The sequence below is a fragment of the Alternaria viburni genome (assembly GCF_023758015.1).
Source record: "Alternaria viburni strain BMP 2772 chromosome Unknown scaffold_6, whole genome shotgun sequence".
Classification (NCBI taxonomy): Eukaryota; Fungi; Ascomycota; class Dothideomycetes; order Pleosporales; family Pleosporaceae; genus Alternaria; species Alternaria viburni.
The window spans coordinates 459,243-475,737 of NW_026055775.1; the positions used below are offsets into that span (position 1 = coordinate 459,243).

At 53.2% G+C, this 16,495-nt stretch overlaps 6 protein-coding genes across 6 annotated transcripts; 4 read left to right on the forward strand and 2 right to left on the reverse strand.

Moving 5' to 3' along the window:
* Positions 1 to 58: 58 nt before the first annotated feature.
* On the reverse strand, positions 59 to 863 carry J4E79_003599 (uncharacterized protein; the record flags this gene model as incomplete). Its single annotated transcript, XM_049352492.1, has 2 exons — positions 59 to 550; positions 600 to 863. 2 exons carry the CDS (start codon positions 861 to 863, stop codon positions 59 to 61), a joined length of 756 nt encoding a protein of 251 aa, XP_049212871.1.
* Positions 864 to 1,298: 435 nt separating this feature from the next.
* Positions 1,299 to 4,688, reverse strand: J4E79_003600 (uncharacterized protein; the record flags this gene model as incomplete). The annotated part of the gene is made up of 6 exons (XM_049352493.1): positions 1,299 to 1,424; positions 1,478 to 1,929; positions 2,003 to 2,600; positions 2,706 to 2,815; positions 2,865 to 4,332; positions 4,413 to 4,688. 6 exons carry the CDS (start codon positions 4,686 to 4,688, stop codon positions 1,299 to 1,301), a joined length of 3,030 nt encoding a protein of 1,009 aa, XP_049212872.1.
* Positions 4,689 to 5,084: 396 nt separating this feature from the next.
* On the forward strand, positions 5,085 to 6,278 carry J4E79_003601 (uncharacterized protein; the record flags this gene model as incomplete). Its single annotated transcript, XM_049352494.1, has 2 exons — positions 5,085 to 5,565; positions 5,614 to 6,278. The coding sequence occupies 2 exons, from the start codon at positions 5,085 to 5,087 to the stop codon at positions 6,276 to 6,278; spliced, it is 1,146 nt and encodes a 381-aa protein (XP_049212873.1).
* A 460-nt stretch (positions 6,279 to 6,738) lies between these two features.
* J4E79_003602 (uncharacterized protein) lies at positions 6,739 to 8,422 on the forward strand (the record flags this gene model as incomplete). Its single annotated transcript, XM_049352495.1, has 2 exons — positions 6,739 to 8,194; positions 8,250 to 8,422. 2 exons carry the CDS (start codon positions 6,739 to 6,741, stop codon positions 8,420 to 8,422), a joined length of 1,629 nt encoding a protein of 542 aa, XP_049212874.1.
* Positions 8,423 to 8,917: 495 nt separating this feature from the next.
* Positions 8,918 to 10,495, forward strand: J4E79_003603 (uncharacterized protein; the record flags this gene model as incomplete). Its single annotated transcript, XM_049352496.1, has 1 exon — positions 8,918 to 10,495. One exon carries the CDS (start codon positions 8,918 to 8,920, stop codon positions 10,493 to 10,495), a length of 1,578 nt encoding a protein of 525 aa, XP_049212875.1.
* Positions 10,496 to 11,755: 1,260 nt separating this feature from the next.
* Positions 11,756 to 15,114, forward strand: J4E79_003604 (uncharacterized protein; the record flags this gene model as incomplete). Its single annotated transcript, XM_049352497.1, has 4 exons — positions 11,756 to 12,004; positions 12,054 to 12,319; positions 12,370 to 14,425; positions 14,479 to 15,114. The coding sequence occupies 4 exons, from the start codon at positions 11,756 to 11,758 to the stop codon at positions 15,112 to 15,114; spliced, it is 3,207 nt and encodes a 1,068-aa protein (XP_049212876.1).
* Between the last annotated feature and the right edge of the window lie 1,381 nt (positions 15,115 to 16,495).

Sequence of the window (16,495 nt, forward strand, 5' to 3'; positions counted from 1 at the left end):
CCAAGATCCCCTCGTTCTTTGCTTCATTCGTCCACGTACACCTCTAGGCTATCCCGATCTACTCCTCATCAAAATTCTCCTGGCTCAGGTGCCCGCTGAAGTGTTTGAACTTGATCGGCGCCGGCGACTCCCCCAAGAGACCAGAATGATGCACCGGCGGTGGTGGAAGATGAATGGGTCGAAGGCCACCAGGCAGCAAGGGCGTAGGCGGGATGACGATGTCGGGTCGAGCGGGTGAGCCAGCCGGGGTAGTAGAGCCGAGTGTAGAATCAGCCATGGATCTGGTACTGCCGTTCCAAGATGCAGTCTCCTCCAGTACCACAGATTCTTCACCTCCATCTACCCGGATCGAGGGCGCCATCATGTTCATGTTGCGATACGCAGCGACGCTCTCTCCCATCGTCTCATCGACGTATGCAGTCTGACTCCACAGCAGCGCTTGCCACGGCCACACGAAGCCCTCGTCTTCCCAAGGCCAGGTGTGCGTCTCGGTGTATTCCATCAACGCGAACGCAGCGAAGATCAACATGCTCGCACACAGGAAGCCGATCTACAAGCCGTTAGTAATGTCTTCCAGGCAGCTTCCTCGACGTACATACCACGGCGTTGGTCAACTCTTGGGGTCTGGGGAAGTACCGGGGCTGCTCGTACTCTGCGATCGCAAACAGAGTACTGGCGACAAGTGCAACGAATGCATATCTGTATTTGGCTAGGGGCGCGATAATCCTGCGATATTCTTGGCGGATATTTTCGGGGAGGAAGAAATCTACGACTCGCGTTCTGATGCGACAAAGGAAATTGAGCGTAGTGGCGGTAGTGGTAGCGGGTGCGGTTGTCGAATTGGTTGTTGTTGGAGTGGCCATGGTTGCGGGTGCGGGTGGAGAGGTGGCTGTGCGGGTCGATGTCGCGACTGCCTTATTCGCGGTCAGTGAGATGATGCTACTCGAAAAGTCTGTGCGACGCGCTTCCCAATGCGAATTCCGAGGCGTGAAAGTAAGGAAAGCGCGCACTGCCCTATTTGGGTAAGGAAAACAAACAAAGAAGACTGCGCGCATAGCAAACGCACGTCCGCGAGTTGCAGCAAACACCTGGCGGAGAAATGCCCTGTCGTCTCTAGAATGATCACCGGCGGAAGGGTGCATTAGCCCAAGATAACAACTTCAGAACAACACAGACAGGTCAGACCATATAAGTCATCCCATGATACTCACTATCGTAGTATTCGCAGCCGTCATCGAAGATGTCAGGAATCTATTCAGGGTATATCATCAATCTACTGCCTAGTCTTCGAGCAAAACTCACTCCTTCGGCTTAAAAACACGATGTCTCGCCAAAAGTTGCGAGATCATGAAATGCGAAACATCCTCGTCAGCCCAATATGTCATGTGACTCGCTATACTAGCCAGTAGCGAGATATCAAAAGCCTGTTGCAATGTTAGAACCGTGAGCTACACATGGAGAGGATGTTGTCACTTACGCCTTCTTGTATACTGTAATCCACACGACCGTTACTGTTCAGTGCTCGGACTTTAGCTTCCTCCTTTTTAAGCTTACGACTTCGTTCTTCTAGCTCCTGCCATTCGAGATCTTTTTCTACGTCTCGCTCGCCATCTTCACTTTGCTGGCTCGCTCTTCGCTTTTGGAAACCAGCAAAGAGTGTCTCAATGTCGCCTTCGATAAGCGTCGGAGGGTGTTCGCCGTCTGTGCCCTCGGCAATGGTTTCTTGTCCGAGGCGGCGGCGACGCTCTTCGCTGATGAAGGCACTGGTAGGCTCGTTGAGTCCTGGCACGAGATTTACAGCGCTGTTTGGGGCGGGCGCCGCGGCGGTGAGGGGTCGAGATGTGCGCTGTCCTTGTGTATTGTTGCCTGCGCCTGTCATTTCTGTCCCTGATATGCCAAGACTGCGGTTGAGAAGTCCACTGGCGATACCTAGCGCATGTGTTGTCAGCAGATAGCTCATGGTAACATATATGGCAGGTAGTCAGAGGCGATCTGAACTTACCAGATCCTAGAGAAGTCCAAAAGTCTGTCACACCCTGGCCAACGCGCTGTCCAATGCCAGTAAAGCCTTGCGATGCAGGCGCACCGAAGATGCCCTTTTTGGTATAAGGTAGAGGCTGAGCCTTAAGGGCTGACATCGCTGGCGATATCAACGGCTCGATGCGATAACTGATCGGATCGGTCGGATGGAAGATGTTGAAAACTTGCTTGCAGAGAGGCGACGAAGTCGTGATGTCGAACGCATGCTCGTCTCCGCCTTGTGAGAAGGGGTCATCAATCGATGTCGCAGGCGTCTTTGGTGGAACAAATCCAGTGGTAGAATTCTGCGGTCGCCCAACGATGGTACGCCCCTTGAGCATCTGAAACAGGCCAATAGGCGATCCAAGAGCATAGAAGTCCTCTACCTCAAAGTCCAGCTTCAGGCCTTCTTCGGTAGATCTTCGCTGTTTGGCCGATTGTGTGCTTGGTTTGGCTTTTGGGTCTTTTTGGATGCATAAAATATCGAACATGATGGCAGACCCGAGCGAGTGCCCGACTAAGCTCACTTTGCCTTTGAAAGATGGGTTGCGCTCCTTGAATAGGCGGTAGGTGCGGTTTAGCTATCAAGCTGTTAGCACGAATAGTAAGATGTCTTAGCACCGCAAGGGAGCTACATACTATTGATAAGTTAGCAAGACATCTTGAGAGCTATTCGTGACGGCTACTTTACCCTCGTTAACGACGATGCGAGATATATGACCCTTGTAAGCGGGGCTTTGATACAGCAAGATGTCAAGCGCAAGATCAGTGAGGAAATTGCGAACAGCGGGAACGCCTGTATTGTTAGTATCTGTTTTGGCTCAGGACCAGATCGCTTAACTCACCTTCAACGGTTATGTCCTCGAGATTAGGATACTCTTCATCTTCGTGGTCGAGATCGCCTAGGTCGTGTTCTTTGCGGTTGTGCTTCAAGCTTTGCTTAGGGAAGTCCAATAAGTGCCGCCAAATGATGGGGATGACTTGTATGCGGTTGTTCTTGGTCTCCGAGTCCGTTTCCGCATTCAGGGCTTGCAGGTCCGGCGAAGCTGAGTAGACAGACTTGAGGGACTTGCGCAACGTGTTGACGTCGTGAATGAAGTTAATGGACTCCATTCGCATTCCGAGACGTTGTCCAATGCCATGTGTTACTAGGAGCAGATGCTCAATATCACGGTCTTGATCACTGCCATGCTGGGTTTTGTAGTCTTCACGCATCTCTTTCTCCTCACGCTTTCGCATTTCCTCTTCTTGTTGTTGCTCATATTCTGGTTTCGAGGATGTCATCAGTGACGAGACCTGTCGTTCGAGATTGCGCCTGCGCGTTTGGGAAGGCGACATGCTTCGTTCATTTTCCGACGCTTCTCCGTCGGCGTCAGAGTCCGACTGCTTGCCGTGATCTGAACCATATGCCAGGGCGGGTGTAGCCGGCCGATCCTCCAGTTTTGCGCTTTGAGGGCCCTTCCCTGGTGTCGGTTGTTTTTTCTTTTCTTTGGGATCAGTGTACCCTCGGATGTATTTGTACCCAGCATAATGCGCTCCTCCAGCGAAGCGCTGATACAGGGTACTGCCCATGCGCGACCACATGTCATCAGTCAACATCCAGGCTGTCGTCTCGTCTTGATAGGTAACGGTGGAGTTCAGATGTGCGCCGAACAGTCGGTGTGTGCGCGGTAAGTCGGCGGGCGCATTGGAGGTTGTAGATGCATCGCTGTGGTTGGAATCATTCGACTGTTTTGAAGCCTCTTTTTGTAGATTATCATATGACGACTTGGGCGTGACTGGGTTGGATGTCGAATCGCGATTCAGCCTGGCCAGCTCTTTGCGGTGGTCCTCGCCAGCACTTGGGCCCATAGAGAGCGGCCGAGCGCGGGGTTGCGAAACTGCTCGCTTCTCTTCCGGCTTCCCGAACTTCCATGGCTTGACTTTCAGGTAGCCTTCCTCGAGCTGCATGGCTAGACCTTCATCGACAGCCTCCCCATCCGGTGTGAACCAGGTCCCTCGCTTCACATCGTATACAGGACCCAGCCAGTATGAAGGCGCCAGCTCGCGTGTCTCGATCTCGACATCGAACAGGTAGTCTTCGTTGACGGGCACCTTTGTGGTTTTGGGAGGAGTCGCGCTCGCTTGGGTGGGCGTCGTGGGGCTGATGATGCCCTTTCGCAGTTCGTCGGCATCAGCTTCGTCGGCAGTCTTCTGGAAGGCGGCCTCGATGGCGCGAGAGTCGCTGGCGCCGAAGGGTATCCATTTCTTGGGTTTGGGCAGGGCCGTGTCTGGGGCCATGGCATGTTTCGAGAGAGGTTTGCGCTTGGGCGTCTGCCAAAGTCAGTGCCGCAACGGAAGGCAGGAGCGCTGTGGAGATGACGAAAGCCCAAAGGTGTATATTGACTACTTACATCTATAGCATGAAACCACCTTACGGCCAGCGGAGGACAGTCCTTGGGGTACCGCTTGAGACTCAGCCTGTACCTCCGATCAATCACATGGTCCCCTCCCTGCTGGGGAGCCAGCACTGCCGCAGCTCTATCCTTCTCCTTCTCCTGCTCAGCCTTCTTCGCCTTGTCCGCGCTCCCCTCGGCCTTGGGAGTCGCCGGGGGCTTGGGAGTGCCGGCGCGTGAAGGCCATGGGGATAGATTGGAGAGAAAGCCCTGCTTGTTATCCGGGGCAGCCATTCTGTCGACTGGAGGGGCGTCGCCGCCAACGCGCAGCTTGCTCAGCCAGGACTTTGTGTGGTATCGTGAAGCTTGGAAGGGTGGAGCCAGCGGCCTCGGGCGGGGCGATCGGCAAAGCACGCGAAGATGGACGCGTCGAGGAAACGTGTTGGCGTTGGAGAGGGACTCAGAGGGTAATGGCGGGACGAGGCATGTTATACAGTCATGGGGCGGTGGCAGGTGTCAGAAACATGGGATTGCATGGGCTCGCTGGTGTCTTGCATGTGCTTCTGATTTCAGGGCCGCAGCATGGCCGGAGCGGCTAGTTACATCACTGGCTAACGCGCGGGGCAGCCGACTGCTCTTCCATTCGCGTCGCGCGTCGACGGCATCACCACACCGCCACCCCTCAACACCATGGTCGTTCGCACCATCCACGATCTGAACGCCCGACAACTCATCGTGCGGCCGACTCTGCCTAGCCCCTCTACGGACACGGAGCGCTTTTCTCTCGCAGATGCTGGTCATCTGAAGCTAAAGCTACAAGCTCTCGATCGCGCCATATCGAGCATACGGCCACATAGTCCTAGCGAAGATGATATTACCAATGTTGACGATGCCTGTAAAGCAAACCCATCTGGAGGATCCGTCTACGTCGCTGGCTCGGAGAGGTTCTACCTCGTAGTAAAAGGCCTCACGGGGCCGCGCGCCACTGCCGATGCTTATGCTGAAGCATACAAGAACGTCCTGCAAGGCAGGCCCTATGCTAACAAATACAAGCTATCCGGGTGGGAGGGGCCAACACCCACATTCTCAGAGATACGTCCTCTACTACGAGATATTGACATTGCCTGCGAAACCAACCTCGAAAGCGCCTTTGCCATACTTGAGGAAAGAGGTATGTACAGAAGGGACCACATACTCTGACCCTACTGATATGGAATAGCCAAACCCTTTCCCTTCCTCCGACTTCCCGCTGAGCTCCGCCTCCACACATACTCATTCCTTCTTCCCCCCGGGCCTCGCATCGACCTTGACCCTTCACGTCAACACGTCACGCGTCCACGCCTCAACATCATGCGAACCAACAGGCAGTTACACAATGAAGTTAGGAAGCTCTTCTACGGGAACAGAAGAATGTTCATTCAAGTGGGACCCGGCCTCATGGACAAAGAACTCGCAATCAAATATGACCACGGCCTCAAGGGTTTACACATGGCAACTACAATAAACCCGACTGCCCTGCAGCTTCTGAAAGAGCTGGAATTCCAGTTCTGTAAACATATGTGCGGCGAGAGCTACCCCTCAGAATCATGGATGAACCCCATGGGCCGCATATACTACGCACTCAAGCTTGAACGTATCCGTATCACCTTCATCAAGAATGATATCTACCGTTTAAGTGCGGCAGGGTCTACGAATCCTAAAGGTCTGGAATCACAGCGGATTCAATACGAGAAATTGGAGCGCTTTGGCAGATGGTTTATAAACCAGATTCCGGCGTCTGTGAACGTGTCGTGGTCACGCGAAGACGCGGCAATTTTCTTTAACAGCACTGCTGTGGAGCAGCGTTTGTATCAGGCCATACAAGAAAGGGCATTGCCTGAATAGGTCATATTGTCGCGGTGCCGGGACGATTCCAGGATGTCCATGAATAGACGGCCTTCGATTCGCCAATGCACAAATGCTCATCTCTATATCATACAGCATGTTGAGCGGGATGAGTGTACTGTTGCCTACATCAAAGAGTATGAGGATTGCGATCTCTCTTATTTGATGAGGGGTACCTTTGCGTATGTGGTTGATGTATTGCGGGAGTCATGAGTGGCTCGTCTCGCTCTGTATTATCGCAGTACCACTGGGTGAAGTGGATGGCAACCGAAGTATTTGCCTACATCAAGTAGTGAAGGTGAAGCAGCCTTTTCTCTTACCTGCACCGCGCTTAGTCTAAAAAGGGATAGTATCGTTCTCACCTCACTTCCTACGTCTTATATGTATACGCCACTTTATCGAACACCCTACTACTGACACCACCTGATCGGGAAAGTGGATAGCTGCGCGGTTCATGGCAATGGAAACAACCTCACCACCAGGCCATGACGAGGCTATGGGCAGCGCTCTTCCATATGCTGATAGTCGTCTAGGAAGACTACCCACAGAGCTTCTTCAGTCCGTCATCGATCATTCCTCGCACTTCCGTCTTCCCGGCATCGCATGCATAAGCCCTGAGCTGCGCGCGCTTGTCGAACGACAGCTATATCGCGACGTGGTCCTAGGCTGGGGCTTCGCGGGAGATCTATGGCCATTCTACCGGACAATCCAGTCGCGGCCGGATCTGTCCAGGAAGACTGAATATCTCGTCATCAAAGTCGTTGATTGCATGATGAGTATCGAGGTTCCCACGCTTGGTGTTGTACCACAGGGCGCAATGTTCCCCTCTACCATCCGAGCAGAAATAGAAGAAACTCGCATCGCTTGCGCTCTTATCTTCTGGCAAATGACCGAGCTCGAATTCCTTAGCTTGTCGATTGTACATGCCGACGAGGACGACGATGGCAGGCCCAGGCTCGTTCCCAAGTGTTTGAGCAAACTCATCTCCCATTTCGATAATCGCACAGCACATCTCACGACATTCCCTGGACTACAAAAGCTACAAAGCCTCAAATTCGAAGGCACTGAGTTCCATTGGGTACTCGCCAAGTCCCCAGTTCTAGAGGATATTGTTCTCACTCGTGCCAGCTACATCCTGGCCGACGGAGACTCTTCTGCGGATAATGCTGCTGTCAAATCTCTCACATTCCCGGTACAATCCGCCGTTCTCAATCCAGCTTGTAGCCACTACGACGCCTTGTCTCCCTTCCTCGCACACTTCCCTCGCTTGGAAACTCTGCGTATGCCTTTCAACGATGCCGACGAAGGAGTAGCCGGACCCCGTTCACACTTCAATCTCGATCGCGACGATCAGGGTAGCTATACTGTCTTATTCCAGAAGCTCATGTCAGTGGCGCCTGTCTTAACAAGGCTGGAACTAGACGCATCCACTCACTGCAGTGAGGAGGACACCAGCTTTCTAGACCACGTATTACCCGGAGATTGCTTCCTTGTTTTCAAGGCGCTCAAGCATCTTTTGGTACCTTATCAGTGCCTATTCGGACGAGGTGAGCCACAATGGGCGCATATCCAGCAACCGGCGGATGAGATGCTGCCCCCAACTCTTGAGACCTTGAAGGTCCATTTTCCAGAGCTGGCATTCCTTGACTGGCTCACCACCTTGTCTTACTATCGGAAACAGCTTCCTGTGCTGGAGCATATTGGTATCGCGTGTTCAAGCTGGATTGGAGGCTCATATGTCGACTTTGCGTTTACTTCGTATCCGCACTCTGCGCTGGACGTGCTTTCCTCGATGGGTATTGAGTGGAGTATCGATGTTCCACAGTGTTGCTGGAGGCCGACATGGGACGACTATGATCTCCGGGCTTGGGATGCAGTTGCGTGGATGGATAGGACTTTTGGTCCTTCGTATCGTGGTGAGCTTTGGATACGATGGTCGTGGGGTGGATCTGGCTAATGATATATGTCTAGGTACGGTGTTTAACCCCACTCCTGGTGACGACTCGGAGCTAGACCCACCGGTAGTCGTTCTCAAAGGGCAAGCAGACAGTGGAAACGCAGTCGAAGTCGATCCTGATGCTCAATACACCCCCGCAGAACTAGCCATCCTGTGGGAAGCAAGCACTACCGTGCTCTACGAATGATAGAGGCGTCGGCTCAACTCGATCGATTCTGGGTTTCACTCAAGTAGCGTCAGCAGCGGCCATTGAAAGCGTGGCAAGGCTTGTTGCGGATATATTTGCACGTGGCTATAGGCTACTATGTCGAGGGGAGACTCTGAGATATCTCAAAAGCATGAATATGGCATTTCACTATCCTAGCAGTAACAGTGTGAAGAAGACTGTGTTAATTTCCTGATGTTTTCCTTCATAGCGTATTCTGCGCAAATCTTCCTCTTAGGCATGTTGTGAGGCGAAGCGACTGTGAAGTCGTTGCATTCACATTGCTTCGGTAGCGGCGTTCCAGCTGTGTTCCCTCAACACTCGTACCCTTTTCGAACCCTTCAAAAGTTTACCTTTCAAAGCTCTTCAGACTTTTCCCTCCTCCCCACAGGAAGTGTTGATCAACCTGATCACTACAACCACGACATTGACGCAACCCATTCATACCCACCAACGCATTCCAGTATACCTATAGTTATGGCATCTCCACAGCAAGATCCAGAGGCTCTCTCCGAGGAGCTCCAGACCCTCAATTTATCCACAGCAGCTACAACGTCTCCAAAGCCAGGCCTAGAAGCTCTACCCGTCGAGTTGATGACATTAGTAACGCAAAGCACAGACGCCAAAGGCAAGGCCATTCTTTCTGGCGACGACCTGTGCAATCTCCGCTCTACGAGCCGGCGCATAAAAGAAACGTCATATGACGGTTGGACAAAACGCTGTTTCTCTACGCGAAAACATATGCTGTCCCGCGCCAGTCTCCAATGCCTTCTGAGCATCTCCACCGATCCTGTTTTCAGAAATTACGTTGAGGAAGTGGCTATCGGACCTGAGCACGTGAACGGATACATGGCTTTTTGGAAGCTAAAGAATTGTAGATCTAGAGATCAGGAGGAAGACTGGCCCAGGACGTATGGGCCAAAGCACGAAAAGCTTGTTAAAGAGCAGGAAGAGTTCGATGCCAGCGACGAAGCAGTGGAGATGTTGAAGTCGGCACTGCGAGGTTTCCCGAACTTGAAGCATGTACGCATTGACTCTTACCCGAAAGACTCTTACCCGAAGAAAGACGATGATGCTGCTGCCTGGACTGAGGCTTGGGGCTCGAAGCGCATCCTCCGCGAGATGGGCTGGGGAGCCTGCGGATATTGGGCTAGCCCTCAATGGGCACTCCGCAACGAAGGAGACTCCTGCCGCGGTAAACTACATGGCCACATTGACAAAGTGCTCTCGGCGCTGCGAGGTATCGAAGATCGCAAAGACTGGACTCTGGAAGTCGCACTGAATACGATGGTACTGCGTTACGAGAAACAACCGTTCGATATCTCGAGCTCCGATTGGACACGTGTTCAGCACCGTGTTACACAATTGAAGTTCATCCGGACATTCGAAGTCTTTGAGAAGTGGTGGATCATGGGGTTGCTGCAGTCCGTCAGCGGTAATCTCAGGTCGCTTACGTTGTGTAGCGAGAATGTGCCCACCTTCCTTCGATGGACCCAGTTCCCTACTCTCACGCACCTCGACATCCGTAGTAGTCCGATAGCATCACCTCTTTTCAAGAGGGTTCTGTTCAAGCACCGAAGAACCCTGCAGAGCCTTCACCTTTGTGGCGGGAATCTGTATGGTTGGTTTGACGACGAAGATGCGTTTGAGCCCTCCGACTTTGCGGATGTCGAAGATTCTGATTCCGACGAGGATGGAGTGGTTCAAGAGGTCAATGGACGAAAGCTGAAACCGGGACTCGTCGAGCTAAAAGATGCAACCTGGTTTACGATCTTCAAGCAGTTGACGATGTCTCCTTGCCTGACAAGCGTTCGATTCGCCAGACTCTCTCAATACCACTCCCGTTTCAACAATATATACCAACCCGGCAGGTACACCACCGATAATGTAGCTGAGCATCTCACCGGCGGCTTCTCGCTTTCAGCTGAAGGAGATGAGGTAGTAAAGAGCCTCGATCGCGCTGTGAAAGAGCGCATCACCGTTGAAATGTCAGACAGACATACAAGCGACAAGGTTTGGTTCTCCGATGGGTGCTCGGAGGACTGGGATGCTTAGACTAGACCGCGGCAGGGAAATGGCGTGAGGCATGCCAAGGCGTGGGATATCCAAGAGACCCATTTCTTGCGTGCTTGTCTGAATCGTGGTAGAAGTGGGGTAAGCCCACTTTTATGCGCATGTAGTTGAGTTGAGGCCATTACGGCTGTCAAATGGATGCAAATTTTCCCTGGTACATGATATCTCCATGACGGCAATTGAAGTTATTGTGCTCACAGTGTACCGGATTCTGCCTTCGTGATACCATGGCAAAGCAGCTGAGCACGTTATAAACGCAAGTATTACGACCGATCTAGCTTGCGACTAGAACCTTCCGTAATCAAGATGGAAGGTGTGGAGTAAGCGGACCTTGGTGCTTGTTGCAGGAATGATTGTTGAGTCTCGTGACCCGCGACGGAAAGCTCGGCGCTGCAGTCAAGCCACCGGTGACAGATAAGAGCGACAAGAGGCTGGCTTGGGCCCGTCTCAGTGGGGATATCCAGGCGAAATACGCCTTGTCATGTTGGTGTTAAGCTTCGCCGTTAGCATGCGGCGTGACGACCTCAGCAGGTTCCACGGAGGACGCTCGGAAAGGTGTTGGGCGCCTGGAGCGATACGAGAGAATCGAGGCTTGGCGCAAGGGTGTCCGTGAAGGTAAGTGGCTTGAGCATCTGTAGTCGATGGCAGCGTGCTTGGAATCTGGCGCAAAATGACGTTGGTGTTGTGGCTTCGGTACGGAAGTCGGCACAATTACGCCTGCGCCGAGAAATTAGCACGGCTAGGCGGATCGTAGGCGAGCGGGATGCTTGGCTGGGACCGAACAGCTCGCCACCTCTTTTCACTCATCCCCGCTCGCAGTGCTGGTGAACGGGTGTTACCAACCCCGCTGTCGTCATGCCCGGCACTACTCACAGCACTTTGGGATGGCATCTGCCGCTCAATCGTCTCAACGTTACTCGATGATGCTGTTGTGCAGTGTGGTAAAAGGCAGATAGGGTCAGATGTGCCATCCAGTATATCCAGAGGCCTGACAACCAAACGTTTGCGGACATGCATGCATCTCTTTGTTGACGAGTGCCGACCGTTACCGACGATGACGTTCCCTGCACCGGTCCCAAGATAGTCACCATCACGCCAAGCTCTCGATATCGCACGGTTCTTGGCTGCTCTCATGGTGTGTGCACCCGCGTGCCAACTTGCTTGTTTAAAGTCTGCCATGTCCCCGGATCTAGATCTTTTGTCTGCATCCCATTCACTTCTTAGCACCAGAAATCACTCACCATGGGCAAGAAGGCACCGTCTCTCGAGGGCCACAAGTCCGGCCAGGCTAACGAGCCTCTCTCCAAACCCGCACATGCCCTCCCATGGAAGGACGTCGTCGCCGAGATCAAGTGTAACGACGAAGACGGTCTGACTACTGCGGAAGCAAAGTCGAGACATGAGAAGTACGGCAACAACGATCTGGGCGACGATGGAGGTGTATCACCAGGCAAGATTCTGCTAAGGCAGGTCGCCAACGCAATGACATTGGTATGTTACCTCAATGAGCACACAATGTAACAATCCTAACAAATTCCAGATCTTGATCGCTGCAATGGCTGTGTCCTTCGCTATTCAATCGTGGATTGAGGGTGGTGTAGTAACCGCCATCATTCTGCTCAACGTTATCATCGGTTTCGTCCAAGAGTTCAATGCTGAAAAGACAATGGACTCGCTTCGATCACTCTCTTCGCCAACAGCCACCGCTGCGCGAGACGGAAAGACTGTTACTGTGCCAACCATTGAGGTTGTTCCCGGTGATTTGATTGAGCTAAAGACAGGTGACACTGTCCCTGCTGACATCCGGTACGTTGAATTGCGCTAAACTAGTTTGTTCGTCACTGACTCGCATCCAGTATCATCGAAGCCCTAAACTTTGAAACCGACGAGGCTCTACTTACTGGCGAATCCCTCCCAGTCAACAAAGATGGCGATGCCGTTTTCGACGAGGACACCGGCCCTGGTGACCGCCTCAATGTCGCCTACAGCTCCTCGACCGTTACCAAGGGACGCGCCCGTGGTGTCGTCTTTGCTACTGGAATGTACACTGAGATCGGTTCCATCGCCATGTCTCTTCGACAGAAGGGTTCCCGCGTCCGCGAAGTCAAGCGCAAGCCTGATGGCAAAGCCAAACCTCATCGCTACGCCCAGGCATGGTCTTTGACTGCTGCCGATGCCGTCGGCCACTTCCTTGGTGTCAACGTCGGTACTCCCCTGCAGAAGAAGCTCGCTCGTCTCGCCATCCTCCTTTTCGGTGTCGCCGTCGTCTGCGCAATCATCGTTTTGGCCGCCAACAGCTTCTCCAACAACAGCGAGGTCATCATCTACGCCGTAGCCACTGGTCTCAGTATGATTCCCGCCTCCCTTACCGTCGTCTTGACCATCACAATGGCCGCCGGCACAAAGCGCATGGTGCAGCGTCACGTCATTGTTCGCAACCTGAAGTCGCTCGAGGCTCTTGGTGGTGTCACTGATATTTGCTCCGACAAGACTGGTACTCTCACACAAGGAAAGATGGTTGCAAAGAAGGCATGGATCCCTGCTAAGGGCACATACTCCGTTGGCCAGTCCGACGAGCCACACAACCCCACCGTTGGCGCCCTGATGTTCAACCCCAAACAGCCACGCCATATCGACCCTGATGTTGACGAGAAGACAGAGACATGGGAGGAGCTTCTACAGGACAACGAGCACCTGGTCGACTACCTCAAGGTTGCTTCGCTCGCCAACCTGGCCCATGTTCATCAGACTGACGAAGGTCAATGGAACGCACGAGGTGACCCAACGGAGATCGCTATCCAAGTCTTTGCCTCTCGCTTCAAGTGGAACCGTCTCGAACACACCGGTGGTGACACACCTGCCTGGAAGCAGCTTGCCGAGTTCCCCTTCGACTCCGATGTCAAGAAGATGTCCGTTATCTTTGAGGAAACCGCTAGCTCTAAGAAATACGTATTCACCAAGGGTGCTGTTGAGCGTGTCATTTACTCCTGCACTCGCGTATTCAACGATGAGAGCGAATCTGGTGTTGACCTTGACGACGACTACCGCGAAGAGATCTTGGCTAACATGGAATCCTTGGCTTCCATGGGTCTGCGTGTTTTGGCGCTCGCAAGCAAGGAGTACGATGGCCCATCACCTGAGAAGGGTCAGGACCTTGACCGCGAGAGTATCGAGAATGGCTTGATCTTCCGCGGTCTTGTTGGACTGTACGACCCACCCCGCCCCGAGACTGCCGGCTCCGTTCGCCAATGCCAGAAGGCTGGTATCGAAGTCCACATGCTCACTGGTGATCACCCTGGTACCGCTCGCGCAATCGCCATTGAAGTCGGTATTGTGCCATCGAACATGAACACTCTTCCCAAGGAAACCGCAGATGCCATGGTCATGACTGCATCGCAGTTCGACAAGCTCTCCGACGACGAAATCGACGCTCTTCCCCTACTTCCTCTGGTCATTGCCCGCTGCGCCCCGAACACCAAGGTCCGCATGATCGACGCCCTTCACCGACGCAAGGCCTTCACTGGTATGACTGGTGACGGTGTGAACGACTCCCCGTCCCTTAAGCGCTCAGATGTTGGTATCGGTATGGGAACTGGATCCGATGTTGCCAAAGACGCTTCCGACATTGTTTTGACCGATGACAACTTCGCCTCTATCCTGAACGCTATCGAGGAGGGTCGCCGCATGTTTGACAATATCCAAAAGTTCATTCTCCATCTACTCGCTCAGAACATTGCGCAAGCCTGCGTTCTGCTCATTGGTCTCGCATTCAAGGATGAGAGCGGACTCTCAGTCTTCCCAGTGTCTCCCGTCGAAGTCATGTGGATCATCATGATTACCTCCTCTCTTCCCGACATGGGTCTCGGTTTCGAGGTCGCTGCACCAGACATTCTCACTCGCCCACCTCAAAATGTAAGTTTCCCTTGCTGTGACTGACTCTTTGCATTTATGCTAACAAATCGCAGCTCAAGCGCGGTGTTTTCACCATCGAGGTCATCCTCGACATGTTCGTTTACGGTCTTTGGATTGCCGCTCTCTGTCTCGGCGCGTTCTCCCTGGTCATGTTTGGCTTCGGAGATGGCAACCTCGGAAACGGCTGCAACGAATCGTTCAACGACACTTGCGACACCGTCTTCCGCGCTCGTGCGACTACTTTCGCCTGCCTTACCTGGTTCTCCGTCTTCCTGGCATGGCAAATGTTGGACATGCGCCGCTCGTTCTTCATGATGCAGCCCAACTCCAAGAAGTACTTCACGCAATGGGCCATTGACGTCTGGCGCAACAAGTTCCTCTTCTTCTCCATCGTCTTCGCTTTCGTCACCATCTTCCCTGTCCTGTACATTCCCGTCATCAACGACACCGTCTTCAGGCACAAGGGTATCAGCTGGGAATGGGCGATCGTCTTCGTCGCTACATTCCTGTTCTTCCTCGGCATCGAGTCCTGGAAGTGGGGCAAGCGCGTGTACTTCAGGAAGCGCGATGCTAAGAATGGCGTTGCCAGGAGGGGCTCCGTCGACCTGGAGTCGCGCGTGTTTGAGCGATACCTCAGCACAGCTATCAGCACTGACGGCGAGGATGGCGAGAAGAAGTCGAGTGCATGAGCAAAGAAATGACACGAAGAAGTATGATATCTTTCGAGTAATCTCTTTGAGAGCTCTTAATGTTTAGGGCCAGGCTTGGTCCTGGATAAGGCGTTTGAAGTTGTTTGCATAGCACGCGATTGCGATACCTCTTGCCATCATGGCTGCGATGAAAAGGCAGTTATAGTCATACAGCATGTACATAGTAATCTAGATACCACAACGAACTGAACAACGAAGTTTTACCATCCACATCTACATTTTCACATTTGCCTGCATTTGATACTGACATCCAATTAGATCTTCAAGCGTATCGTCACTGCAGCAGCACCTAACATGCACCTCGACGCGAGTCCAGCCCATCCACACCACCACATACCCAACCACCCAAACTATAATCCAAAGGAATTGCAGTCAAACTATCACGAGACAAGCGCGACCACAAATCCGCCTCGGCACGAGTCGCTTACAGTCCTCCAGGCGTCCTTCCCCCAAAGTCTGTTCGGAGGCTTGCGCAACACGCAGCCCGCCCGACCCACAATGTCCCCACAGCCTGCCCACTCCGCCATGCCATGCCAAACCTTTCCGCTCCACTCACACCAAGACCGAGACAGTGCGTCCTGCCTCGGCGCCTAGACCGCACCAAGGATTTAGCGCGTTGGTGGGGTACGTCAGCCCAGGGATGCAGCTCCAGCAGTAGTCTTGGAAATGGCCTGAGCAGGCCGAGAAAAGGTTGTGCCGATGAGCGGCTGGGGGATCGTGAGGCGTGCGTAGTGGGAAAGAGCAGGCTGGGGCTCTGTTGGAGATTGAGACTGGAGGACTGTGGGCGGCGATGTTGGGAACGATAAGATCTATTGCTTGATTGCTTTTTCCCGTTTCCCGCTGTGCTGGTGTCTGCGCTCATCATCGTTCGCTATTGCTGACGCTGCAAACCAGCGTTCAGCCCAACCAACCCGACCAGTTTACACACATGCAACATCCTACAAGACTATCGGACCGTGATAAGGATGGATAAGCTGCAGCTCGGCGTTTTTCAGCCGTCGCCATCACGCATCTAGAACGCCGAGCCAAGCTTCCTTGAGCGTAATCAAGAAGTGGCGAAAAAAGACGTGGCTGTGGAGGCTGAGCGCGTGGGTGCAGGTGTCATAGGAACGCGCGCCAGCGCTCGGGTAAGTGGGCCTCCGGGGTAAGATGGGGGTTGCTAACAAGTGTTAAGAAGTGAGCGCTACGCACATCTTGTTTTGCGTGATCTTGAAACCTTCAGTACGGCCGCGGAAGATCATCATTCCATCACATCGACATACACGGACGCATACGATAGACGCAAGGACGTGCGATTTGTACGCGCAATCGTCCTCGCTGGTTTTGCCGGTATACCCGCGCTGTTCTTCCGTCGTTCCCC